Source organism: Lacerta agilis, chromosome 6 (genome assembly GCF_009819535.1).
Source record: "Lacerta agilis isolate rLacAgi1 chromosome 6, rLacAgi1.pri, whole genome shotgun sequence".
Classification (NCBI taxonomy): Eukaryota; Metazoa; Chordata; class Lepidosauria; order Squamata; family Lacertidae; genus Lacerta; species Lacerta agilis.
Window position 1 is genome coordinate 80240789 of NC_046317.1, and position 26902 is coordinate 80267690.

The 26902-nt window shown below is 42.8% G+C and overlaps 1 protein-coding gene across 1 annotated transcript; it reads right to left on the bottom strand.

Moving 5' to 3' along the window:
- Positions 1–1611: 1611 nt before the first annotated feature.
- On the bottom strand, positions 1612–24794 carry CBLN4 (cerebellin 4 precursor). The gene is made up of 3 exons (XM_033153579.1): positions 24260–24794; positions 14100–14216; positions 1612–3215 (listed from the first exon to the last, which is right to left on the bottom strand). The coding sequence occupies exons 1-3, from the start codon at positions 24548–24550 to the stop codon at positions 3018–3020; spliced, it is 606 nt and encodes a 201-aa protein (XP_033009470.1). The 5' UTR covers positions 24551–24794; the 3' UTR covers positions 1612–3017.
- Between the last annotated feature and the right edge of the window lie 2108 nt (positions 24795–26902).

Consider the following 26902-nt stretch of genomic DNA (forward strand, 5'->3'; position numbering starts at 1 on the left):
ATTAGCTAGACACAGAAAACCCAGGGTCTCCATTTCTTCCTGCTATGAATGGTAACTGATTTATCTTGTATACATTTGAACTTTGCATCTGGCTTTGAGGTGGGGGTAGCACATGTATGTAATGAGGTGGACCCTATTCCACAAAACTATATATGTCACACAGAACATGCTTTTTTGTTTTTGTTTTTACTTTAAGGTGCTACAAGATTATTTTGCTGTTATTGTTGCAGTTCTAACTTTGTCATCCCTCCGGAATATAGTCCCTGTCAACTCTGTGCCTATCACTCTGGTCACTATGCTTAGAAGATCTGAGCTACAGTACCACTTAAGTCCATAAGGTCAAGCTTATGCAAATTTTCTGCTGACCATAGGACATGTGAACACCATGCAACAGGGGCAGCCCAAAACATTTTGCCGCCTGAGGCAAGCCACAAAATGGTGCTCGCAACCCACCCTGGCCAGGAAAGAAGAGGTGAGTGAAGATCTACATCGGAAACAAGGGGAGGAATCAAATCAACATTACCTGATGCTTGAAGTGGGAATCAAAGGCTATCGTGGGCAGGAAAAGGGGCCAGGCAGGTGTAGAACCCAGGAGACCACAGAGGGTGGTCCCCACCATTTCCTCCTTAGAGGTGGGAGGAGAACAGCAGCACCTCTTATTCACTGAGGCTGCTGTATAGGAGGCATTTGGGGCGAGCTGCTAAGGAGGCAGAAAATCTGACCTTGCTACTCCTTTGGGTGGAAATGTGGGATCTAATTTTAAATCCTCATTGTCATCATCTGAGTGGGCTTATGGGTTTATGAGTGCCTGGCCCATGCTGGGTGGAGACTTTGAGTGGTAGGAAGTATGAAAGCAAAACGTGTTCGAATGCATGGTTTCTCTTGTCCATCTATTACACATTCACCCTTCCTCTACAGACCTTAGAGCAATATGCATAATCCCCATCTCCGCCAAAAGAATACTGTGAGGTCAGTTAAGCTAAGAGACTGTGAGGAAGTTTGGGTTCTCGCCCTTTCTCATTAACTCTGAAAGCACTTGGGATTTTTCAAGTATATACCAGTCAGATACATCAAAGGCTTTCTCAAGCATATTAGAAGAACATACATTGAAGCCAGGGGGCGACCACCACTGCCTCTGCCTCCGCTTTCTCTACCCCAAAGCAAAAAACAACACATACCTTAGGGAAGGAGAAGTGGTGGTTCCTCCCATAGACATATGAAGTTCTGACTCTTCTCTCCAGGATTTCTACTTGGAACTGATCCTTGTTATGTCATTTGTTGCCAAGTAGGTGGTCCAAGTTTTTAAAGTTACTGTTCTTCTGCCTCATTTCCCTACTCACAGTGGATTCATGGTGGTTTAATGAGCAGAACTGCTGCACAGGCAAGTACAATTAGAAGACTGTCAAACAGTTCATCAGCCAGTGGGTCTTTGTGAGCTATAAAATTTTAGTTGCTTTGATCGCATGCTGGTTTGCTTTCTGGGATTTGACAGAGTGGACTGGAAAATCTCAGCTGTTTCCTAGAGTTGTTCTTTTATCTTGCACAAAATAATGCTAATTGATACCGTTTTAAAACAATATTTTTTTCAAGAAGCCCAAGGATTTAAAAAAATACACTAACATATATTAACTTTTATTATGTAACAGCAACATAATAAATAAATTTATGAATTCATATGGCCTTTACAAAAAGACAGAAAAGATATTGCACCAAGTTCAGGTACCGGCTATTTGGATTGAATATTTGCTAAACAAATGAGGCTCAGTGCAGTCAAAGCTAAGCACATTTAAGACCTATTGATGTTATTGGAAGAATTAGCTGTACACTTTAACCTCTCCCATTGAGATCAATAGGGCTGCAATTCTATATACACTAACCTGGGAGTAAGTCCCATTGTACTCAGTGAGACTAACTTCCAGGTACATGTGCCTGGGACTGAGCTGTAAAAATGCTTAACTTTGCCTGGACAACGCCCACAATATCTATCATCATATATACATTTGCGGAGTTAAGGCAAAACCAGATGATACCTCAAAATACAACAGAAGGCTTGAGAAACAGACATAATTAAAAACAAGAGGGGAGCATTTCCATCTCCGACTAATGAATTAGCTGTGTCTAAGGAACAAATCCCTTCGGTTTTTTAATAAAGTGGTTATTATCAATCATGTTAATTAAAGGTGAAGAACAAGTGTAATTTTCCTATAGAGCAAGGCTGTTTTGCAGAGCTTTGCCAAAATGATCCCATTTAACCCTGGTAAGCATTTTTTTTTGTTAGCATGATAATCTCTTCCTGTTACTAGAAAATACTTTCTGCAGAATATAAACTCCATCCATGTGCAAATAACATCCATCTGTGACCTACAGACTTTCAGTCGGGTGGTCCTCTTTGAGATACATTATCTGAAGGAAAACATCTAAGTGAATCATCCAACACACTGTACAAAGAGGAGTAATGAAATCAATGACTTATCAATAACCATTATCTATTCCTTCCCAACTGAACATGATGGATTTATGTTAATTTTTAGAGCGAGGGGAACAAAGACATGATATAACTAATATATCAATGAACGGTTCTTTGGCAGCTATGTATTAATCTTGATTGAAGACTGAACTCAAAGATTCTTAAATTATAGACCTGGTTGCCAGTCTTTTAAAAATATAATTGGGGGAAGGGGGAGAGACAACAATAATGATCCACTTCTCCCACAAATCCCATATGTCCAGTAAAGGAACTCTGAATAAATCTTGCAGGCAGCTTTATTCGGCAACATCAAGCATAGATATTTACTGTCTGCTTTAGGTCGTAATCCAAATGCACCGTATTTTAAACACACAAAATTCGGTGAAATCTCAAAGGAGTTCAGAAAGGGTCAAATGCCATAAATAGAATCCATATTCACCCATGAGAAACCAAGAAAGAAAACATCGATCCAAAGGATGAGAAGATGATCTTCGGAGAACAGAAGCAATGACTGGTCCACACCTGGGTGAATGTCATGAAGAAATTGACCTTACAGGGGAAAGACCAGGAAGCCAGAAAATGTAGAATACTGCCATCCACCAACCAGATTACCTTTCTCCAGTTTCAGGTAAACCTTGTCTTCCTTGTCTAGATAAAGTAGGACTCCATTTGTAGCAGCTTCACGAGTGACATCCTTGTCCCCAGCAAAAGCAGAAATGACTGGTTTTCCATTGAGCATCAGGTTAACCTGCAAAAGAGAAAAATCACTGAAAAAAAGCTCAAGGTAACTGGGAAACCCATCTATCATTAGCAAATTCTATGCAAAGGGTCGTTTAAAAGCCACAGATACCTGGAGTCCACAGACTGTTTGCTGCTCTTCCAGCATCCTTTTGGGAAATAGCAGTTACAAATACTTAAGGTATTCCAAATGTGGAAGGAGAGGGACAGGGCAAAATGTGTTGGTGACTATGGGTCTACAACAGGCTCACCGAAGGAATAAAAATGCAAGAAGAGTCCTGCTGAATTAGGTCAAAGGCCCATCTAGTCCAGCATCTTGTTCTCACACTGGCCAACCAGATGCCCATCAGAATCCTGCAAATCAGAGCACAGTACAGCACTTTCCCCACCTTTCATTTCCCTCCTGACACCAATCCCTTTGTAAACAATTTTGCATCTTTTCAAAATGGTGTGCAAAAGCTGCTGACCAGCTGCTGGCCTCATATTGTGGAGGCCAAAATGATCACCAAAGTTTCTTTGTGGCTTAACCAGAGAGATAACAATGTCAGGCCAGTGATGGCTCACTGTTATAAGCAAGCAATTGTGTACAGGTATCTAAGCACACCCTGGAAGGACGCCCAAATGACCGGGTGCCAATGAAATAGCCGTAAGGAAAAAAATGCACACATAACGGCAAACACCCAAAATATGTTAAAAGATATAGGTGTTTATAAGCTAGTGCTAGAATCCTAAAAACCCAAATGGCAAAAGTAGAGTCTCTGATACGAAGGCCTCATCTGCACTATAAATTTAAAGTACTGTATATTGTACCATTGTAAACATTCGTGGCTTTCCCCCAAAGAACTGTAGCTGTTAGGAGACACCTGTTGCTCTCACAGAATTGCCGTTCTCAGAACTCCCAAAGAAGAGGGGTTGATTATTAAACTGCTGCGCTGATTGTAGTACTGGGAGGGGAATTGAGGTCTCCTAACAATGCCCAGCACCCTTAACAAACTACAGTTCTTTTTATTTTGGAGGGAAAGCCAAAAGTGATATGAAAGTGCTTTAAATGTATTGTGTGGATGGGCCCTAAAAGAGAATGTAGTAAATGAGAAACCTGGTAGATCACTGAAATAAAGTGAGTACATGTAACTGAAAAGTCACACTATGTTATTCTGGAGGTGAGAGCAGAGTGTCCAAAACATTTATAATTATAATTATGATTATAATTATAATTATTATTTATTTATACCCCACCCATCTGACTAGGTTGCCCTAGCAAAAATGTCAAACATTAAAAACTTCCTGATTAGAAATCTTTAGTGAAACAAGCTTATCTACAGAATCATGAGGGTAGGAATGATCCCAGGTGCCAAGGTAGGTATTGGAGCATACAATCAAGTCACTCTAACCAAAACTCTAAAATGGATCTTGGGATATAGAATGAAATGAAAAGCAGAAGGGAGGCACTATAGCTCAGCAGTGCATCACCTGATTTACATGAAGAAGATCTCCAGTTCTGCTCCTAGCATATCTTCTTCTTACTTAAGGACTCTTATAAATCCAGATGGTTCTAACTCTTACATAGCAAAATCAGACCTATTGGTATTGACTTGGAACTCAAGTGAGCCATATATTCATCACAATATTCAAACCAGATTAAGGGACATTGAAAAATAAAACACACTGAGTCAGCTGTAAATAAAATGTGCTCCCCCAAGTTCTATAGTTTAAATATGACAGAAAACAGGGTCACTTATATCTCGAAATTAATAATTCCAGTCCAACGACTGAACGTTTCCCCCTCAGCTTTTGTCAAGGGCGGATATTCAAACATCCCCAGAAATGATAGACATTGTGGGTGTTCTTTGAACATGCCGGACATTGTAGAACATATTCTTTTCTACTTTCCATTGTACAACCAGCTATGCAAACACGTGCTATCCCCTTTTTGGGGTAGTCTAACATGAATGAAAATCTAAGATTCTATCTGTCTGACAGTAACCCAGAAGTAACTAACAGGGTGGGTGAGTTTTTGTCAATAGAGTGGTGAATGGCACTATTTAGCAGGAAGAAATTCCAATGAAAATCCTCATTAGTACATATTTTACATGGCTGTTTATTTGTATATTGAAATATACTCAGAGTCAAGTGTGAATTTCATGCTCTTTATTCAGCTCATAGTAGTGAGGAATGCAGTTCCCCAAAAACGTCTGCTTATATACACTATTTACACAATGGGCCCCACGTGATTGGCTAATTCCGGGATACTCCTGTATGCCAATCGGGTTGCGGATTTACTTCCACCTGGAGCTGGATTGGGTGGCTCCTGCGGACCAATCAGACTGCTGCAATCTCAATCCTATTGTTCTAGGACCAATCAGACTGCTGCAATCTCAATCCTATTGTTCTAGGACTAATCAGACTGCTGCAATCTCAATCCTATTGTTCTAGGACCAATCAGGCTGCTGCATTTTGGATCCTATTCAACTCAGTACATAACATATATATATTTAAAATTTTATATATGGATGTTTTATGATGGCCTATACCTGTATTGCCTAATAAAGGTTTGGCTAAGTAAGTAAGTATATCATGTTAGCAGGATCAGGCAGTGGGAAAGACCTCTGACTGAGATTTTAGGGCACAGATGGCCAATGTGGTGCAAATTAGATATAATTATACAACTCTCATCAAACCCAGCCAATGTGTTAGGCGTCACAGTCCATTGACATCTGGAGCACACAGTATTGGTTACCTCTGCCTTAGAAAGCTATCCATAGTCAATAATAGTGATTTAGATCAGGGTAGCTAATATGGTGCCCTCCAGATATTTGCTGGACTACAACTCCCATCATCCTTGATCATTGGCTTTGCTGGTTGGGACTTATGGGAGCTGGAGTCCAATAACATACAGAGTTATTGGCTATCCCTTATATGAGTGGAACCAATGGCCTGGCCTGATATAAGGATGCTTCCTCTGTTCTTAAACTGCGGGGAAGGGCAAAGTAGAAAATGTACTAACAAGTGATTATTTCAATTACTCTCAGATTGACTGGCTAATTGTAAATTTGTGTCACAGCAAGCTGGCAAATAAATAGGCTTAAACATGCTTAGCTCTAAATTGGACAGTGCCCAAGAGTTTTAGCTATAATGAATAAGTGTGCCTTTACCAACACTGAGTCATGGAGCCAGCAACAAAGGAAATGACACTTGATTTAATCCTAAATTATTCCCAGAGCAGTACAAGAAGCTATAAACACTGTTGAACTTCCTGCAAACAGTGAATACAGCACTACCAAGTTCACCATATTATATGACTGGAAAATTGCCCAGAAAATCCAACAGAGTCATATTTCATTCCAAAAGGGGGGTTTTTATTGTCAAAAGTGAGAAGGTTAGCTATGAGGAAACTGGAAAGGTAATGTCAGAAGGGTAAAATCTCTCAAGGGAGCATGGGTACTATTTTAATGCAATGTAACAGAAGTTCGAATAAAATGTATAGCACAGCTTAGAAAACAATCCTAAAGGGATACTTAAGTGAATTGCATTGAAAAGGCACAAAAATTAGCTGTAAGTTCTAAAAGGTGAGAAATCTCACATTACAAAATGGAAGGCTGATAAAAATGAGAGAACTCAGGCAAACCTACAGTAAGACAAACCCAGAAGAAATTTGGGAAGCAAATGCCAAAAGTATATAGAAATAAGAATAAGAATAAAAGAATTTAAATACAACAGAAGCAGGAAACCAGCAAGATTTCCTGCAAGATAAAGTTAGCATAACTTGTTAGCAGGATAAAGTTGGAAATAGTTAAAAGGAGCATTCAATTTCAGTGAAGATGCCCAAATTCTTTGCATCAACCTTCACTGCAGATGTTGGCCGGATGAACTCACCTGTACAGGTGAAAATGTTTGTGAAAGCTTTTAGCTCAGCACTAACCTGAACTGACAGGAGCTGATAATATAAAGTGTCAAAAGAAGGTTTACAACTAATTGAATTAAAAAAAAAAAAAACCCCGGCCATAGGGCTAGGTGGCACTCAGCCAAGATTTCTTAAAGAACTCAGATTAACAACATTTTCTCATAATGCAGTTGCTACAACCCATTGATCATTTTGGTTCACTGAGATGCACAAAGAAGGGTATAAGGATCCTTGAAATTTGCTGCCCAGGATTGTGGTTCTTTGAGAGCAGAGAGCATGACTTCTCTGGGGCACACCTGCATCATTTACTCAGGCCTAGGAGGTTGTAACTCAAGTGGCCACCCTCAACACCAAAAAGATGTGGCTGAGAGGGCAGGGACAAGCAGTGCTCTTCTGTGTATGTTCCTAAAAGCAGGAGTCGGGGTGCATGTGAGAACTGCAGGCTTACATGGAAACTATTGCTTAATGGCACAATGTGTGTTAACTGACTGAAGGTATGGCAGGAAGGCCTTTGCTAAAGTGTTGTGATCACAGAACCTGGGGATAAACCAATGTTGTACCCTCCAGAAAGTTGTGCCCTCCCATCATTGTAAACCATCAGCTTTCTTGCCTGGGGCTAATGAGAGTTGTAGTTCAGCGACTTCTGGAGCTAACCCTGGCCTACGTGATGTGTAGGAAAGACAAGGAATAACAATCAAATAAAATAGGACAACACCCTAGCCAATCAGGGCTGTAAACAGCAGCAAGGAGGCATTTTACTCCTGCTCCAGAGGGTAAGACCTGAACCAACAGCTTCAAGTTACGAGAACGGAGAATCCCACTAAACATCAGGAAGAACTTTCTGATGGTAAGGTCTGTTCAACAGTGAAACGGACTCCATCGGAAGGTGGTGGACTCTCCTTCCTTGGAGGTTTTAAAGCAGAGGTTGGGAGGCCATCTGTCACGGATGCTTTAGCTGAGATTCCTGCATGGCAGGGGGTTGGACCAGATGACCCCCAGGGTCCCTTCCAACTGTACAATCCTATGGTTTCATGAGTCACTGCCATACCATCCTAGCAACTGACGTGTTTCCTCCATATCTAAACATTACTGGAGCAGCAGGAGACTAGGTGACGTAGAAATAGATCGCACACTGCAGTGGCAATATATTCAGTGAGCCAGAGATAGGCTTGGCAAGAGCAGAAGAAAATATGCTGCATGTGACCATTCATTTTTGCAGAGACATCTCCACATTCTTATCTTAGGCAATCTTGCTATTTTCTCCAAATGAGGCAATTGCCTGAATATAGCAAGGGCACGAGGTCTTCCCATAGCTGGTATTTATGATGCTTTTGAGCATGATTTCAGTGTGCACATTACATAGTCTGGAAAGGCACCAAAGGAGAAGTGCAAAGGGGCCTTTAATCTTGCACCAAAGAACACAGTGAAATTTAAGCAAGCAACCCAGGCAGCCGGGATTTTCTTTTAGCATATCACCATCACTTGCAATACCAGCAAAATTTCATAATCATTCTTGATAGCCATGGGTCAAAACAAAGCAAATACACAAGCAGGTGTCGGGTTCTGTGCTCTCAAAGGTATATGAGCATGTTTTGAGAAGTTTGCCTCGAATGGAGTTTAAAATCCTATTAAAATAAAAGGACATTTTAAGAACACGAGGGTGGGCCTTTCTCCACTTACAATTTACAGTGGTGTAGTTGCTGTTTGATCTGATCTTTTTTAAATTTTGCAGCTGATTCGTAGCACCTTTGGTCACATGTTGCTGTTGGCAGTGACTGGGTGTGAGGTCTCCCTTTCTATTCTAGAAGCAGCTTGTATCCGAACTGAGAAAAGCTCCATGGCTGTAGCCACGCCCCTTGCATTCCTCCAACCAATAAATGTTGGCATTATGAGATTGTGCCCTTTTGCAGATTTTATTCAAACAGAAACTATCTAGGCTGGATCTAGACACATAGAAGAAGTGTTTCAGTTTAAAGTGTTGTAAATTTAAACAGGGAAAACAGGTAGAGAAAAATGGGACTCCGTTTCGCCTTGTGGTGGCACAATATTATATCACACATACAACGCATGTAAATCGCTTTTTATTTACCAGTCTAGCTGAGTCATATATGTGCCAGTTGTTGTGCTACACCAAACCTCGTTGGTGTAATGACATTTTGTCTGCAGCCAATGGTGGCTGTTCGTGGGCAGCGCCTTGACTCTGCAGCAGCATCTCAATCTGCTGAGATGTCTCAGGGCCATCAGCTCAGTCTGCGGTCTCCTCTGAACTGAGCTTGTAAACGGGCAGGCCAGAGGGTAGTGGCACAAAGCAGATGCCTCACAAGCCATGCCCATCAGCCCCAACCCCCAACCCCCACTCAGAAAGCAGGATCCATTCTGGATTATTATTATTATTATTATTATTATTATTATTATTATTGCAGTAGAGGAAAAATCTGCTTTTAAAAAGGTAAAATGGGAGGAATTCAATGTCACACTAAGGCAACTGTTCCTTCAGGGGAAGCATTTCAGCTTACTTGAGAGTAGAACCACTCTCCTCCTCCTATATACTGTTCTGGAGGTCCTTCCCTCCGACCTAATTTTGGAGGGTACATGGGAAGAGGAGAGAGAGAGAGAGCAGCTGTACTACTATAAATGGGAAGCATGGGAAGACAATAAGATGATCTCTGTTGTGTAAGTCCAAAGGCTCATCTAGCCTAGCATCCTCTTTCCATCATTGTGGTCTGCCAGATGCATGCAGACATTCTGTGCAAGAATATTCAGAAGTACAAGTGGCATAGGCAACAAAATGTTGCAGTATGAACTAATGCTGATAAGGATTCCAGCCACTCCATTCCATTCCACTTCCCATATTTTCTGTCCCCCTCCACAACAACAACAACCATGAGTCAAAATTCCATGGCCACTGAGCATGTTCAGTTCTCGCTGGTCTGTTATTCTTTGGAAGGGTCCCCGGATTTAAGTCTATTATTATTAAAGACTTGAACATGAGCAGAGGGGGCATGTTCACCACCATCCACACTAGTCAACCTTTGGTGCTGACAATGCTCCACAACCCAGAGATACAATGAGGTGAATGATAAACCTGCCCCTTCACCCTCCAGGGGTCTCAGGGTGTTGCTCAGCTGACCATATCTGAATCTGTGCCTGAACCCCGTGCCAGCATGACCCAACAAATACTTAATTCACAAAGCCATCCCAACTGGCTCGAAAAAGTGGACATGCCCCCAAGCCAACTGGATACAGCCTGAGCAACCCATGGCACACACATCAATCAGTCAGACTAATAATCCAGCTTCTTAATATTTGCCAATTTGGAGTAGGTGAAAAAAGGTACATTCCAGGCACATTGCTGCAAACTTTATTTTATATCCTATTCAGACATGTCATTAAGGAATCCATGTTCATTTTAAAGGTTTAACTGATTCTTTCTGTGTTTTGTTGAAAATTATCTAGCATATGCTCTGGGTTTTTTAACAGCTTTGTGGGTTTTAGATGGGGTTTTTTAAATCCACCACTGTATTATGAACATTTCTTTGAGAGTTTGGGATCAGGTGGCCTATACCAGTGTTTTTCAACCACTGTTCTGCGGCACACTAGTGTGCCGCGAGATGTTGCCTGGTGTGCCGTGGGAAAAAATTGTGTTTATTTGATTCCTATTCAAGAGAATTACTTTATATATAGTCAATATAGGCACAGAGTTAAATTTTTTAACATTTTCTAATGGTGGTGTGCCTCGTGATTTTTTTCATAAAACAAGTGTGCCCTTGCCCAAAAAAGGTTGAAAAACACTGGCCTATACATCTTTCTAAATAAAATTAAAAAAATACAAAATAGTTAATGTGGGTGCTGGAGGAGACTCTTGATAGTCCCATGGACTGCAAAAAGATCAAACTTATCCATCCTTAAAGAAATCAGCCCTGAGTACTCACTGGAAGGACAGATCCTGAAATTGAGGCTCCAGTACTTTGGCTACCTCATGAGAAGAGAAGACTCCCTAGAAAAGACCCTGATGTTGGGAAAGATAGAGGGCACAAGGTGAAGGGGACGACAAAGGATGAGATGGTTGGACAGTGTTCTCGAAGTGACTAGCCTGAGTTTGGCCAAACTGCGGGAGGCAGTGAAAGATAAGCGTGCCTGGCGTGCTCTGGTCCATGGGGTCACGAAGAGTCGGACACGACTGAACAACAACAGCCAAAAAAAGTCCTACGCAGCCCCTTGGAGTGATTGGTTATTCCCACATGATACTAGGCACTAGGGGGAAGGGGTGTCCCACAGGAAACCAAGAGAAAGTGGGACTGGTTTCTAAGGCTGGCTATGTGACTGAGGCCAGCATCACCCCAACATCAGACTGCTAGAGTGAGGAGACCTTCCTTCCCCTACTTTCCTGATGTTCCACCAATCTCCTGCCATAGGCTTACCACTAGGATTCTTCCTCTCAGGCCTTGACTTCAATATCTGTTTCTGGTTGCATTCTCAGTTGCCCAAAATGTGAGGGATCCCCATTCCAAAATGCTCTTCTCCTCTCACCTTTCTTTGGATGCTGCTTTAGAAGGTGCTTGTTAGGATGTTGGACTAGGACCTCGGGGGTAAAGGTAAAGGACCCCTGACAGTTAAGTCCAGTCGCAGATGACTCTGGGGTTGCTGCGCTCATCTTGCTTTACAGGCCGAGAAAGCTGGTGTTTGTCCACAGACAGTTTTTCTGGGTCATGTGGCCAGCATGACTAAGCCGCTTCTGGCAAAACCATAGCAGCGCACGGAAACGCCATTTACCTTTCCGACGGAGCGGTACCTATTTATCTACTTGCACTTTGATGTGCTTTCGAACTGCTAGGTTGGCAGGAGCAGGGACAGAGCAACGGGAGCTCACCCCATCACGGGGATTCGAACCGCCAACCTTCCGATCGGCAAGCCTTAGGCTCAGTGGTTTAGACCACAGCGCCACCCACGTCCTGGTAGGCCCTCGGGGGACCGGGGTTCAAATCCCCACTTGGCCATAAATCTCAGTGGGTGACACTGGGTCAGTCACTGCCTCTTAGCCTAGCCCTACCACACAGGGTTGTTGTGAGGATTAAACAAAGAGGAGGAAGAGCACCCTGAGCTCCTTGGAGGAAAAGGTAGGCTATAAATGCAAAATAATAATAAATAAATAATAATAAATAATAATAATAGTATCTGAAGAAGTGTGCATGCACATGAAAGCTCATACCAAGAACAAACTCAGTTGGTCTCTAAGGTGCTACTGGAAAGAATTTTCTATTTTGTTTCAAATAATAATAAATTATCTCTGTTCCCCCAAATTGCTCTCTCTGCAAATGGGATGGAATGCATTTCCACAATCCATCTCTTTCTCACTCTCTTCATTCTCCCAAGTTTCCTCCTCCTAATGCCTCATCAAGTCCATACATCCCTCTCTACATTCCTGCATCATCTCTGCACCCTGAGAGGAGAAGTGTGATAGCCAGCCTGAGCTCATTTACTGCTGGCGAGCCCTTCTGCAAATATGTGCATAGGCAGAGCAGCACAGTTCTGCTCACACAGGAGAGAGGGGAAAGGGAAGTGGCTTTCATGAATCCCATTCTCTCTCTGCAATATAAGGTAAATGACCCCCTGGATGGTTAAGTCCAGTCAAAGGTTACTATGGGGTTGCAGCGCACATCTCGCTTTCAGGCCGAGGGAGCCAGCGTTTGTCCACAGACAGCTTTCCTGGTCATGTGGCCAGCATCACTAAACTGCTTCTGGCGCAACAGAACACCATGACGGAAGCCAGAGTGCACAGAAATGCTGTTTACCTTCCTGCCTCAGCAGTACCTATTTATCTACTTGCACTGGTATGCTTTCGAACCGCTAGGTTGGCAGGAGCCCAAGAGGCTCCGTGGTTTGGACCACAGCCCTACCCGTGATACTCTGTGTCCCTCAGAAAGGGGTACTTTGGAACAGCACTCCAAGCTTTAGGGCCAAAGGGGAATTGTTTCCCCACATCCTTCTTCCATTATGTAAAGGTAAAGGTAAAGGGACCCCTGACTGTTAGGTCCAGTCGCAGACGACTCTGGGGTTGCAGCGCTCATCTCGCTTTACTGGCCGAGGAAGCCGGCATACAGCTTCCAGGTCATGTGGCCAGCATGACTAAGCCGCTTCTGGTGAACCAGAGCAACGCACAGAAGTCCCTGGAGCAGTACCTATTTATCTACTTGCACTTTGACGTCCTTTTGAACTGCTAGATGGGCAGGAGCAGGGACTGAGCAACAGGAGCTCACCTCATCGCGGTGATTCGAACCACCAACCTTCTGATCGGCAAGTCCTAGGCTCAGTGGTTTAACCCACAGTGCCGCCCATGTCCCACCCTTCCATTATGTAGGCTCCACCATATTCCAGTTCCTTCTGTGAATGGAAAGATCCCTTCTGTTCACAAAGGGGCAAGGCTGGGTCAAACACAGTCACTTTTTAGTCCTACTGATTTCAATAAGAGAGGTCTTTTGCAACCAAATCTTGCTCATGGGCTTCTCGGGCGCATCTGAATGTCCATTGAATTGGACAAGGGACTAGATGTGTGTTTGGCCTGATCCAGAAAGCTGTTCTTATGCTTTTACATCCAGAGCATGCTTCTTTTCATTGTGCTCATAGCATTTATTATCATGAAATTATTTCCAACAATCCCCAATGTGAGATTCACAGAAAAGTTGTATCACATAATTAGAATGCAAGGACTCTCTTTATTTTGAACTCTCAAGGCCGTATCTTGAACTGGTGAGCAACGTTGTTATCTTAAAATGTCACTGAAATCCATTTGTTATTGGCCAAGTTGAGCTATTTGCTGTTTCCTAACTCATCAACATGAGTGCATTTAAACTATTTCTATTTACAATAGAAAATGGATTTTCAGCTATTATCTATTTATCTATTTTTTTATTTTTTTAGGGAAATGGGGAAGGGGAGAAGGGAGGAATGAAATGCTAACAAATGTGTTCCAACAGATTTTTTGAATCAACATACCTGGATTGTTTGGCTCTGGTAGACTTTAATTACATGAAAATTAAAACTGTAAATTCCTTTTCTTGGTGCTACAAAGACAGACTCCAGCGTAAAGAAGTTCCCCACGTTTACTAGGATCTACAAATTAAAGAGAGAGGAAATAAGAATTAATGGAAACATTCTGTGTTCTTGGGGGGAAATATAATTAATTTGCAACAGACACAAATTTCTCACCATGCCTACACATCTAAAGCCAAGGTGTTAATTTTTAACCCCAATATTTATTTATACTAATTTATTGTGTGTAAAATCAAGATTTCCAGACATAAGAAATATTTTCCCCAGCAAGATTAAACAGGCCTAGACATCTTTTCTTTAAGGTTACAATTCTCTGCATGCTTAGTTCATACCCTCCAACATTTCTCCGATGAAAATAGGGACATGCCTTTTGATAATGATAATTTTACTATAGACACCTCACACATCTTACTGGGTTGCCCCAGCCACTCTGGGCAGCTTCCAACATATATAAAAATGTTTAACATTTTTTTTTTAAATTCCCTATACAGGATTGCCTTCAGACAGCTCGGGGGTCAGATAACTCCATACCCTCCTACATTTCTCCAATGAAAATAGGGACATCCTGAAGAAAAGTGGGACATTCTGGGATCAAATCAGAAACCGGGATGGCATCTCTAAATCAGGGGAGTCCCTGGAAAATAGGGACACTTGGAAGGTCTGTTAGTTCAGGTCAATTGGGCCTGCTTTTGAGTTTGCCAGGATAAGGCCCACAATGCACAGGCTGTGCCCTGCAAACTGAGCAGCTCCTTAGTTCCACTAAAGCTCACCTCATCATAGTGAGGGGAGCAGCTCATGTTTTTAAAATCTGTTTTGCAGCACAATTCTGGTGATGTAAGCCCCACCACAGTCGCCAGGTAGGCACAAGCAGGGCACACAGAATGCCGGCAACTACATCATCAGCAAAAGGCATGATGTTACACCAGCATCACAGTGATGCAGCACAATGCTTCTGATACTGCAGGATGATCTGTCTGTGCAAATATTTACAATTAGGGCATACTCCTCAAACCAATTATGTCCTGATGCTTGATGTCAATGGTCCATACCCAGAGTAAAGAAGTGAGCTGCTTGCACATCGGGTTCACCAGGGACATAACTTTAAATACAGCATGGGAGATTTGCAGAATTACTGTAAACTTGTAAAAGAATGATTTAACAAGACAATCCAAGCCCCAGCTAGTAGGCCATGGCAGGACATGGCAAAACTCTGGGTGTATATAGGCTTTTTCTTTCTTTCTTTCTTTCTTTCTTTCTTTCTTTCTTTCTTTCTTTCTTTTTATGTCTATTTATGGATATATATATTTTTGAGTCCAAGTCTCACAGGTAAGTAACAGTGCTGCTACAAAAATTTAGGCACATCTAATAGCTGTAACATTATGCTCGAAAGATGCTTCCCACGTTCTCTGCTGTTGTGCCCAACCTGTTCTGTTAGGTAGATGTCACCACACACTAGTTGCCAATAGCACCACCCAGCGCTGAATAGGTGTGGAGGTAACTGTTTCCCTTATGGCAATCTGATCCATAAAGTGACCCAGAAACTACAACTAATCCAGAAGTGGCAGCTAGACCGGTGACTGGGAGTGGCCGCCGAGACCTTATAACACTGGTCTTGAAAGACCTACATTGACTCCCAGTACGTTTCCGGGCACAATTCAAAGTGTAGGGGCTGACTTTTAAAGCCCTAAACAGCCTCGGCCCAGTATACCTGAAGGAGTGTCTCCACCCCTGTCATTTAGACCAGACACTGAGGTCCAGCTCCAAAGGCCTTCTGGTAGTTCCTTCCCTGCGAGAAGTGAGGTTACAGGGAACCAGGCAGAGGGCCTTCTTGGTAGTAGCACCCGCCCTGAGGAACACCCTCCCATCAGATGTCAAGGAAATAAACAACTATCTGACTTTTAGAATACATGTGAAAGCAGCCCAGTTTAGAGATACCTAGCCAGATGGGCGGGTACTAATAATAATAATAATAATAATAATAATAATAATAATAATAATTTAATATATATGGAGAGATGAGTGGGAACCAATAAGGATCCAAAGAGGTGGATGAGGTTAGGATCTTTTATGCCCCCCCACTATCTCCATCCCACATTGGTTGGTGTGTGGGAACATCCCCACAATAGCCCTTGCATGCCCCTCACCACTTTACCACCCCCACCCCAAGAAGAAGAAGAGTTTGGATTTGATATCTTGCTTTATCACTACCCGAAGGAGTCTCAAAGTGGCTAACATTCTCCTTTCCCTTCCTCCCCCACAACAAACACTCTGTGAGGTGAATAGGACTGAGAGACTTCAAAGAAGTGTGACTAGCCAAAGGTCACCCAGCAGCTGCATGTGGAGGAGTGGAGACACGAACCCGGTTCACCAGATTACGAGTCTACCACTCTTAACCACTACACCACACTGGCTCTCAGAAAGACATCTTTCCAGATTGGAAAAGCAGTGTGATTATTGGGAAGGAAGACCTTCTGATGTCCAGTGGAGTACAGAGCCAATTTGCATTATCTCCAGTGTGGTAAAAGTACTAGATGTGCAGGGGGTATGGGCATGCATGCACACGCACTGCTATGCATGTGTGTAATGTGCCATCCATCACATGTCTATCAGGCAGTACACACATCTGTCTGCTTCACACAGTCTTTCCATGCCCTTGCTGAAATCTGCACGTGCATTTCCTGTATTGCAACACAGAGTGTTTGCATATATCAAATGATGCACTTGTGACATCATATATATTCCTGGTGAGAGCTGCATGCATAAGTCCAAATCACACTCTGTGTAATAGTACACTTGAGCCATGGGAGCACTTATTTTCATAGAATAGCCCCGATTAGCTGACTTCCAGTAAACAAAGGGATTCGGGGATTTATTTGAAGTGCTTTGACTTAGAAGAGCTTGAATGGAAAGGGCAGTTGTGCTTCCAAAGGGATAATAATAATAATAATAATAATAATAATAATAATAAGTGCATGGAACTGAATGGGAAAGCCAATTTCTGCAGGAACTTCACAGGTATATCTGAGCAAGCAACGGTTTTTGGAGCATGGGGAACAATGATCATTAAGGGGACTGCAGGTGTAGTCAACTACAGAAAGATAAGATCCCCTTGTGTCTCTTGCAGACATAAATCCTGGCCTTTCTTTGGGTAGCTTTGGGAATGGCTGGGTTGTGTTACAAATGGGTCCAATCCACAGAAAGTCAGGCATGTGTGAGCCCTATTGATTTTAATGGAATTTATTCCTCAGTCCTAAACACAGCCTTTAAAAATTAGCCTCATTGATCTCAAGGAGGTGTACTTCCCAATAAGTGGCTTTGGGCTGCAGTTTATAACTGGAAAAGCAAACCTATTGATCAAAATGGGGCATGTGTATATATATCGTTCAAGATTCTGACCTTTAAATCCTTGCATAACTTTGGTGTGATTTGCTCTAGTAGATATCTCCCCCTGCCCTTATATCATCAAATGAAGCCCTCATTTTACCCAGCTTTAAACTACAAAGGAGCACAGCTGGACCATTTAAGGTGTTCTTCCCATGGAGGTTAGGATGCCCCCTCCCTCTCAAAACATTTCACCCTCCACTAAAGAAAACTATTTGTTTTCTTAGGCATAAGCTGGGCTTGGAAGAGGTTGTGGGCGGTGCTTTGTTGGTCACTTTGCAGCATTCTGTTTCGTTTTTTATTGTGGATTTTGTTGTGTTTTATTATTATGTACATTGTTGATTTGAGCGCTTCTTGGTTGGAAATTAAGAAAAGGGAGAGAGGGAGGGAGTGAGAAATCTTGATCTGAATTGCAGTACAAAACCTCCCCAGTGTATATGCATGGCTTCCACAGCTGACTATGGGGGTGGCAGGCAAAGATCTATAAACACTCAGGGTGCTTTTCCTTTCTGTAGCCATTGATCAAAGCATCCTTCTTAGGTAAGTTACTTTGCTGAATCATGGGTCAATGTGTTCAGGATTGTGGAACTAAATTGGAGAAATCACTGACTAGCCCCAGGGTCTTCAGTCTGGCTCCAGGAAAAGGATCTGAGGGTAAATTCTTTCATAATATTCTCTCCAATTATGAGAAAAGAGGTGGGCATGTTAATAAAACCCACAAGCTTCACTCTTATCCTGTCTCAATTTTAACCATATTATGGTCCCCAGGTCTTGGCGGTGGCAGCTCAGATGATAAGGACTTTAAGCTCCTCTAGACCCCTATAATTCTAGCACAGCTAGTCTGTTAGACAAGGTGAAATGATCCAGTGCTTCCAAAACTGATCCCTGCATCCAGATATTCTTTCAGATTTAAAAATAAAATAAAAACTATTAATATTTGGCACCCAGGACATGATGGGGTTGTTTCCCCAAGACGAACATTTCCCCCAGACAACAGTGGTCATTCAAAAAGAAAGTGTTCCATGCAGAAAAGTCATCCTGTTTTGTCATCTGTTAAGACTGTCTGCAGATATGCAGTTGAAGACAACTGAGATCAAACTGGATCTGGGAGCATTATATACAACATGTGCTGTAAAATCAGCCCAAGCTTATCAACCTGAGTGGTCTCAGGAGGCCTGTTTGCATCAGATCCCAAAATGCTTCAGTAATAGTGCACATTAATGCACTGTAACAAGGGTGGGGAACATGTGGTCCTCATGGTGTTGCTAAACAGTTCTCATCAATGGCAATGCTGGGTGCAACTGAGGAGGAGCAGGCAGTCCAACCATATCTAGACAGCCACAGGTTCTCCATTCCCCGCTCCAATGAAATTATATTGACATGGCACCTGGCGTGCCCACCTTGAGCTTGCCCATGCTGACCTTAGGATAAGTCTATCTCTATCTGCCTCCTTCACTTATCTCTAATAAAAGCATATTTTCTTAAATTAGCAACAACAGCAACAACAACCCTTGATTTTGCTCTAGGGTATCTCCCACCACCTACTAGGAATCTTTCATGATGAAATGTTCCTTTTCTTTGTTGGTCTCAATTTAAAATGAAAGAAGCAATGAAAATCAACTCAATTGTTGTTTTTTCATTAGATATACATACTTGGGAGACAGGCTACTTATTAGCCACAGAGGAAGGGACCATGATTCAGTGGTAAAACTGCTTGGAATAATTTCATTGAATTTCAAAGTAATGTCACCTTCCCCTTTTTCTTCAAGACCCTCCTTAAAATCCACCTTCCCATGAAGTCTAGAGCTTAACTCAGGGGTGGAGCTCATGTGTGCAGTTCTCCAGACTCTGAATCCCATCATCCCAAGTGAGCAGCGCTAAAGGATGGGGGTGATGGGAGCTGTAGTCCATGTCTGGAGAGCCCCCAGTCCCTCAGCCCTGTCTTAACTCCTTACTGCTCGGCCTCTGCTCAAACGATGGCTAGGTACATATAAGAACCTAAGAAGCGCCTGCTGGATCAGGCCAATTACAGCATCCTGTTCTCACAGTGGCCAACCAGATGCCTGTGGGAAGCATACAAACTGAGCACAACAACATTCTGCGCAACTGCAGTTTCCAGTTACTGGAATTCAGGAGCCACTCAAGTTGATGGCCACCACTGCCTCTAGTGGGAGCAAATTTCATAGTTTAACTATGAGCTGGCTAGAGAAGTACTTTATTTTGCCTTGTGTATTTATTTTATTGCATTTATACCCCACCTTTTTCTCCATGGAGTACAATGTAGCAGCAGCAGCAGCAGTAACAACAACAACAACAACAATTTATACCCCACCCATCTGACTGGGTGGCCCCAACCACCCTGGGCAGCTTCCAGCATAATAAAATGGTTCTCCCCTTCCGCATTTAATCCTCAACAACAACCCTGTGAGGTGAATAGTCTGGGAGACAATGACTGGCCCAAAGTCTGGCATAAAGCTCACTGTGCCAAGATTTGAACCCAGGTCTCACAGGTCCTAGTCTGACTCTCTAACCACTACACCCTACTGGCTCTATAGTTGTATTTGCTCACTTTCATCACTTGTTAGCCATACAGTACTTCTCTTCCCTCTCTGCTCCTTTTTTCTTTCTTGCCAACTGAGGCAGCAATCTTATGCCCACCTGTCTGGAAGTAAACCACATTGAACTCAATAGCACTACTTCTAAGTACACATGAATCGGATCACATTGTCAGTGTAATATGGCAATATAGTGAGAAGGTAAGAAACTGAGCAGTGATTCATGCATTCCTTGGTTTGAATCTCACCTCTGCCAAAAGCTCATCCGATGGCCAGGGGCACACTTTTCTACGCAGCCTCCCACCTGCAACATGGGGGTGATTGTGCTGATCTACCTACCCTACAAGGTTGTTGTACAGATTATCAGGACTGACCCAAGACATTTTGCAGCCTGAAGCAATGAAGAAAATGGTGCCCTCCACTCCACGTTAAGATGCATAATACCACTAACACAAAGATAACTAGCTTTAAAAGAACATGATCATTTAAACCAGTGTTTTTCAACCACTGTTCCGCGGCACACTAGTGTGCTGCGAGATGTTGCCTGGTGTGCCGTGGGAAAAATTGAAAAATTACTTTATATATAGTCAATATAGGCACAGAGTTAAATTTTTTAACATTTTCTAATGGTGGTGTGCCTCGTGATTTTTTTCATGAAACAAGTGTGCCTTTGCCCAAAAAAGGTTGAAAAACACTGATTTAAACCAGTAGATAGGGTAAACATAATCCACTGTAATCCTCCTCTTGCCATAAATTTATGGATAAAATATTCCAAAACCGAAAGAACTGAGGTGGGTCCAGAGATAAAATATTTGCTATGAGGTATAGTATGTTTCTGCATCACACCCCTTTTGCTGCATGCCCAACACACGCTGCTTGAGGTGGCCACCTCCTTTTGTCTAATGGTAGGATTGGCCCTGAAGATTGCAACCAATGTATTACAGTTATTCCGCTTCTTATATTGTAAGCTCCTTGGAGAAGTTCCAATATCTGTATGTTACCTTGTGAAGTTCTCAGTATACACTGATGACATCATAATATATTGATAACACTCTTGAGAAGAAGAAAAGGAAGAGGTAGAAGAGGAGGAGGGGAAAATGGTAGCAACATACATTTTTAACCTAAAGTCTGAGGCCCAATCTACAGCGTCTTTTGTGGAAGACTGGAAGGGACTTAGGAACATAGGAAGCTGACGCATACAGAGTCAGACCAATGGTCCACCTTAGCACTGTCTACTCTAAACTGTTGACGTGGCATATTTAGGGGGAGATGGGAATTCATGTTACACATTTTATATGCTTGTACTTTTGTAATATTTTTGGGAACTGCAAGAATTAATATTATATTTTTTAAAGTATTGTCTGCTCTGACTAGCAGTGACTCTCCAGGGATTCAGACAGGGGACACTTCCAGAGGTACCTGGAGATGCCAGAGATTGAACCCATGGCCTGCATGCAAAGAGGATGTGCTGTCACTGAGTCATGGCCTTTGTGCCATGAGAGCTGCTGGCAATCTGGGCAGACCATACTGAGCTAGATGGCCTGTTAACATGAAACAGTCAAATGCAGCTTCATCACATTTCTGACTCTGCAGAAGTCCAGGGGAAATATTTACAGGAGTTGCACCTTGGTCATTCTTAGGAGACAGCTCACGTACCCCTCTACATGCACTGCTGTCAGCCACACACTATACTGGTGAAAGTGATCTGTCATCCCCCCCCCATTACATCTCAGTCCTAAGTACATTTGTATGAGTTCAGTGGAAAGTCAGTTTTAGTAAGCTTTGCCACTGCCAGCTTCCAACAAATCAGTTGGAATTTCTTCCAAACATAAACGCGCTTTCAGATCTGTTAGTGTGGGGATGGATTCCAGTTGTCGTGGCAATTGAGGAAAAACAATGCCTTCACATACATCACACAACATATGTTGGCTCCTTGCTCAGTCTTGATTGGAATGAGTGTGAAGGCATGAGAGGTGAGTGGGTAGTTTCTCACAAGAAAGCAGGAAGCAAAGAACTTAGTAGGAAGAGGAGAAATTAATTGCATGGCACTTCTAGGTTCTGCACAAGTAATGGGTGGGCACAAACACTTTTAAAATTCAAGGCTCATAACCTGTACCTAAGGGGGAGAAAAGCCCTGTATCTTGCCTTGCACTCCTTTTCAAAAGATACAGGCAGCTGTCTGATGCCCTGGCCATCTCCATGTCTCTTACATATCCACCTGTCTCCTGGCATCTTGAAAAGGTTAATGGCAGTGCAACTGAGCAAGGTACAATATTCCCAGAACTCTTTGTAGTCATGGGAGAGAGTGAAGATCCATCATTCTCTCTGAAGAATATGCTGTGAAAGACTAAAGAGCAACTTCCTGGGGCTTAATTAACCCACTGCGCTAATATTTGCAAAGATAGGCTATTCCACCTGCTATCATACATAATCAGAAGGGGGTGACAGAGAAAATAGCTGAGGGTAGAGTATTAAACAATTCCCAAGAAGGCAGAGACATTTCAAACTGGAGCTGACATGACATAATTACAATGCCTTCCACCACCATTTCTTTCTTTCTTTTAAAAATACATATGTATCTGATCCAGCCCAAACTGCACTCTTGTATATCATATAGATTTTAATGGGAGAAACTGACACACATTTTAAACTCTTGCATTAAAACAAATGGACTTTTTAAAAAAGTAGTGGCATTATCTCGTAGATAGCTGAAAATATAAAGTGTGTTGTTGTTGCTGTTGCTGCTGCTGTTTTAAAAATTCTTCCTTTGTTAAAGGATTCATTCTTATTTATAAATGACTTAACACTGACAATGCAATACCTTACTTTGGAGTGGAGATGAATAACTCTTTTTGTTTTGTCTAACCATTGGTAATATGCCTGGACAAAGGGTATGCTTCGTGTTTGTCTCTGAGAGGTAGGTCAGGGAAAAGTGAAACAGGGTGTCTTTCCAATATTGCAACATTCTGCAGTGGTACAATAAAGGTGCAGTGGATTGCACTCCATATTCCTCTGTTACCTGACTGTGTTTGATTGCTATATACATGGCAATGTGATTGCACCAGAATAAATAGATTGTGGGTTACGAGAGGTGCCTAAATTCCACTTATGGATTTTGACACTTTATAAAGTGATAAAAGGTTTGCACTGCTGTGAAAAGGTGGCTGGAAAGCAAATAGGAATATCCCACAGCGTTAGATAGGATATTTGGCAACTGCACACAATGCCCCTCCTTAGAATCTTAAAAATCTCCACACTTTTCCTTCAGGTATCAAATAATCTGAGCTGGAAGGCTGTAATCCTATGCACACTTAACATGCCCACAGTGGGGCTTACTTCTGGGTGAATATTCTCAGGACTGGGCTACAAGAGTGCAGAAACAATAAGGTCTCTGCATTGGCGACTACCATCACCAATGACTGCAAATAATCTAAAATTGGAGGCATTCCTGAGCAGTCTGGTCTTCCTTCATTAATCTCAGATACACAGACCTTGTTTAAACATCATACCTTTTTTTCATAAGAATGCGAACTTTTAGGTAGTAGGTGATTGTCATTTCTGAATACTGAACTCTGGAAACTTATGTAACCCTGCATGAGTTATAAGAGAGTGGAATGGTAGGAATCTAAATCAATAAGTAGTATAACAAACTGCTGGATTCTCAGAGCAAAGCAGTCTGCATCTTCCTGGTTACAGCCTTATGATTAATTCAACCCAGAGACTTATAATGTGCAAATGCACTCTTGCATGGTAAAGTGGAATGGCTATCAAACTTCACTGGAAAGGCAAGGAAGTGTCGGTTGGAAGGAAATGAGCCTATTGACCGAGAGTTTCCGATGCCACTTGGTAAGTTTCAGCCCACTGCTTGTAAAGGAGCATTAAAGAGTTCACAGTTCGACTCCCACCTGTTGATCCCCACCTCCTCCCCTGAACTGATCTCGTCTCAGCTCTATGACCGGTTGTCTCGCCACTCCACTTCTAATCGAATCCCTTTCCCAAATGATAACTCTTCTATATATATTAAAAATTGCTCCTCCCTTGATCAAAACTACTCATCCTTTGACCGATTCTTCTCTCGCTCTTTTTCTTAACCTCTTGGCAGGGGGAAATGATGAGAATGTCCTGCCTTTTAAGTAAGAGTATGCATTCATTCACTTCCTATATTACCTGATCGAAGTAGATTATCCTGGTTTTGTTGCTCATCTCGGAAGGTTCGTGGTTGGTACTCCTGACTGCCGAGAAAGCAACCTTGGAATTAGCAGCCCGTACGGAGATCCCCAGAGGAGAAGAAGACGATCCCTTAGAATCGGTAGCCGGGTTGGAATCGCACACGACCAAGCATTTCCCTTCCAGGACGATGGGCTCCGTGTCGTTCTGCGCCCAGACGGGGAAAGTGGGAAGCGCCAACGCCAGGAGGACGGTAGGCACCACGGACAGCGCCCTGCTTGAAGCGCCCATGTTCAGCACCAAGAGAGGCGGACAGCGAAGCCTTGCTAAGAGCGCCCCAGCGACGCCTCTCGTTCCTCCTCTCCACGCTTACACACCAAGCTAGCGGTAGCAGCCCTACCAGCAGTTGGGGGGGAAAGGGGGAGAAGAAAGCACACCCGCTACCCGGCGCACCAGCAGCGAAATCTTCCTCTTTTTCACTCTTCCAGCAATTCCATCAAAAAAAGTCAGTCTTCCCTCTTCCTTTTTTCTTCTTTCTTTCTTTCTTTCTTTCTTTCTTTCTTTCTTTCTTTCTTTCCTTCTTTTTTGTAATTTAAAGAGCTCTTGGAAATCCCGGACAAAATCAGCACTTCCCAAAAACCCTGTTCTTCCCGGTCCAACCCCCCCTCCACTATCCACAAGGAGCAGAGAGGGGGGAAGCCCTACGGTGAATTATTGATGAGTGAGAGAGAGAGAGAGAGAGAGAGAGAGAGAGAGAGAGAGAGATCAGGAAGAAATAAAAACATTTGACGTAGCCATGATTCGTTGCATGGCGAGCCTGTCTCCTTTTCTTGTCCTGCAGGAATCTGAGCAGACGTGCCCAGCTCCTGACGGCGGGAGCTTGCCCTCTACGCTGGCTCAGGCACTGCTGGCTGAGCTCATTTGCCAGGATGCTTGCAAAAAACGGAGTTCCCTCGCTCTTTACCACAATTCCCCCCCAGCGTCATGGCACACAGAAGCACGCCCAGCCCTCTCTCTTCCCCTCTCCCTCTCCTCCGCACACCCCGTTGCATTTTAAGCTTTGTGCATCTACCAGCCTTTCCCCGGGATTGCCCTCCTATGCTGTCGTCCCAGACAGAACTCCCACCCCCACCCCAAACAAACAAATAAAATATTTTGGAGAGTGCAGAACAGGATGATTTAACCCCAATGAAACGTTGGCTACGTGCCTTAGGTGTATGGGTGTGTGTGTGTGTGTGTGTGTATATATATATATAGTGGCAAGCCTTTAAAATATTGACCCAATGATCAGGGAGGTCTTTATAGGACTACAACAGCCCGGCAGGCAAATTAACCCTTTCAGGACTGTAGAATAGCTTGCACTCAATGAGACACAAAGTGTGGTGCTCTGCAATACATAACATGTGTAAGAGAAACACACACACACCATGTATCTCATTTAAAAATAGATGAGGAACATTACACTTAAAATCTTCAGCTTCTTGGTAAAACATCCCCAAAATGTCCTGTGTCATACAAAAGTAATACAGTGTTCCAGTGTTCTCCCACTTTTGGAACAGGCTTGGTGAGGTTGTACTCTTAGTGCACTGCCTAGTGGCTCTTGTTTGGAAATGTTACCAGGTGATGCAGGGATTTATTTCCTTAATGTGTGCTGTGTAAGAGAATGGTAAGGTCTACTGACGAAATCTGACAATGGCAATATTTGTGCTTACAGTTTCATTACAAGGCTGGCTCTTTTAGTTTAGCTTCCCCCCTCCTCATATCTGAATAATTATTCAGTCTTTCTATATCACATCCTTCCAGCCACTGACATAAATAAAGTTAACATCTGTTTAAGTCTTTGAAAGAGGCAGCAGGGAGTGTTCATTTATTATTAACATGTTTATGGCCTACCTCTCATTCAAAGATCCCCAAGGTGGTTAAATACTTATGTAAAAATAATAACACACTAAAAATCCACTGTGAAATTGAAAACAGTGCAGTGCAATGGTTAGAGTATTGTACTAAGGTGGCAGAGATGAGGGTAGTAGACTCCACTCAGCCATAAACTCACAGAATCATCCTGGGCTATCTCTCAGCCTCCCGGGACTGAAATGGAGGTGAGGGGAGAACATTGTACAACACTTTGAGCAACTTAGAGGAAAAGCAGGATACAAATGCAGCAAGCAGGTAAATAAAACAAACAAAACACAGAATGACAGAATTCATAGATCCAATATTGTAAGATCTTTACATGTCTCCTAAGCAACCATCAGCAAACACATTTGGTGAGTGAATAAGCGAAGGAATTCCAAAGATGGGGTGCAAAATCTGAGAACACCCAACTCTTCATTGCTACCTATTGTGCCTCCGAAAATGAGGGTACTCTGAACAAGACTTCCAAAGAGGAACTTAGTATTTAGCCAGATTCAAATTGGAGAAGATAACCCTACAAGTGCACTAGGCCGAGGCTGTCTAGGCCTGGGTGTAGAGGACAGTTCTTTGGAATTGTACTAGGAAACAGATGTTCAGCACTTCCCCTAAATGCTAGGGTTTCATTTCCCCTAAATGATCATGCTCACAGTCTTGAGGTGCTTATTGATCCACAACTGCCATTAAAGGCTCAAGTGACCTCTGCGGGCCTGAAGCACCTTTTATCAGCTT

Coding starts and splice junctions, on each gene's coding strand:
- CBLN4 (XM_033153579.1), bottom strand. CDS start 24,550: ATGGGCGCTTCAAGCAGGGCGCTGTCCGTGGTGCCTACCGTCCTCCTG. Junction 14,217..24,259: donor GGATAATCTACTTCGATCAG/GTAATATAGGAA, acceptor TTTAATTTGTAG/ATCCTAGTAAACGTGGGGAA. Junction 3,216..14,099: donor ACCAGAGCCAAACAATCCAG/GTATGTTGATTC, acceptor TCTCTTTTGCAG/GTTAACCTGATGCTCAATGG.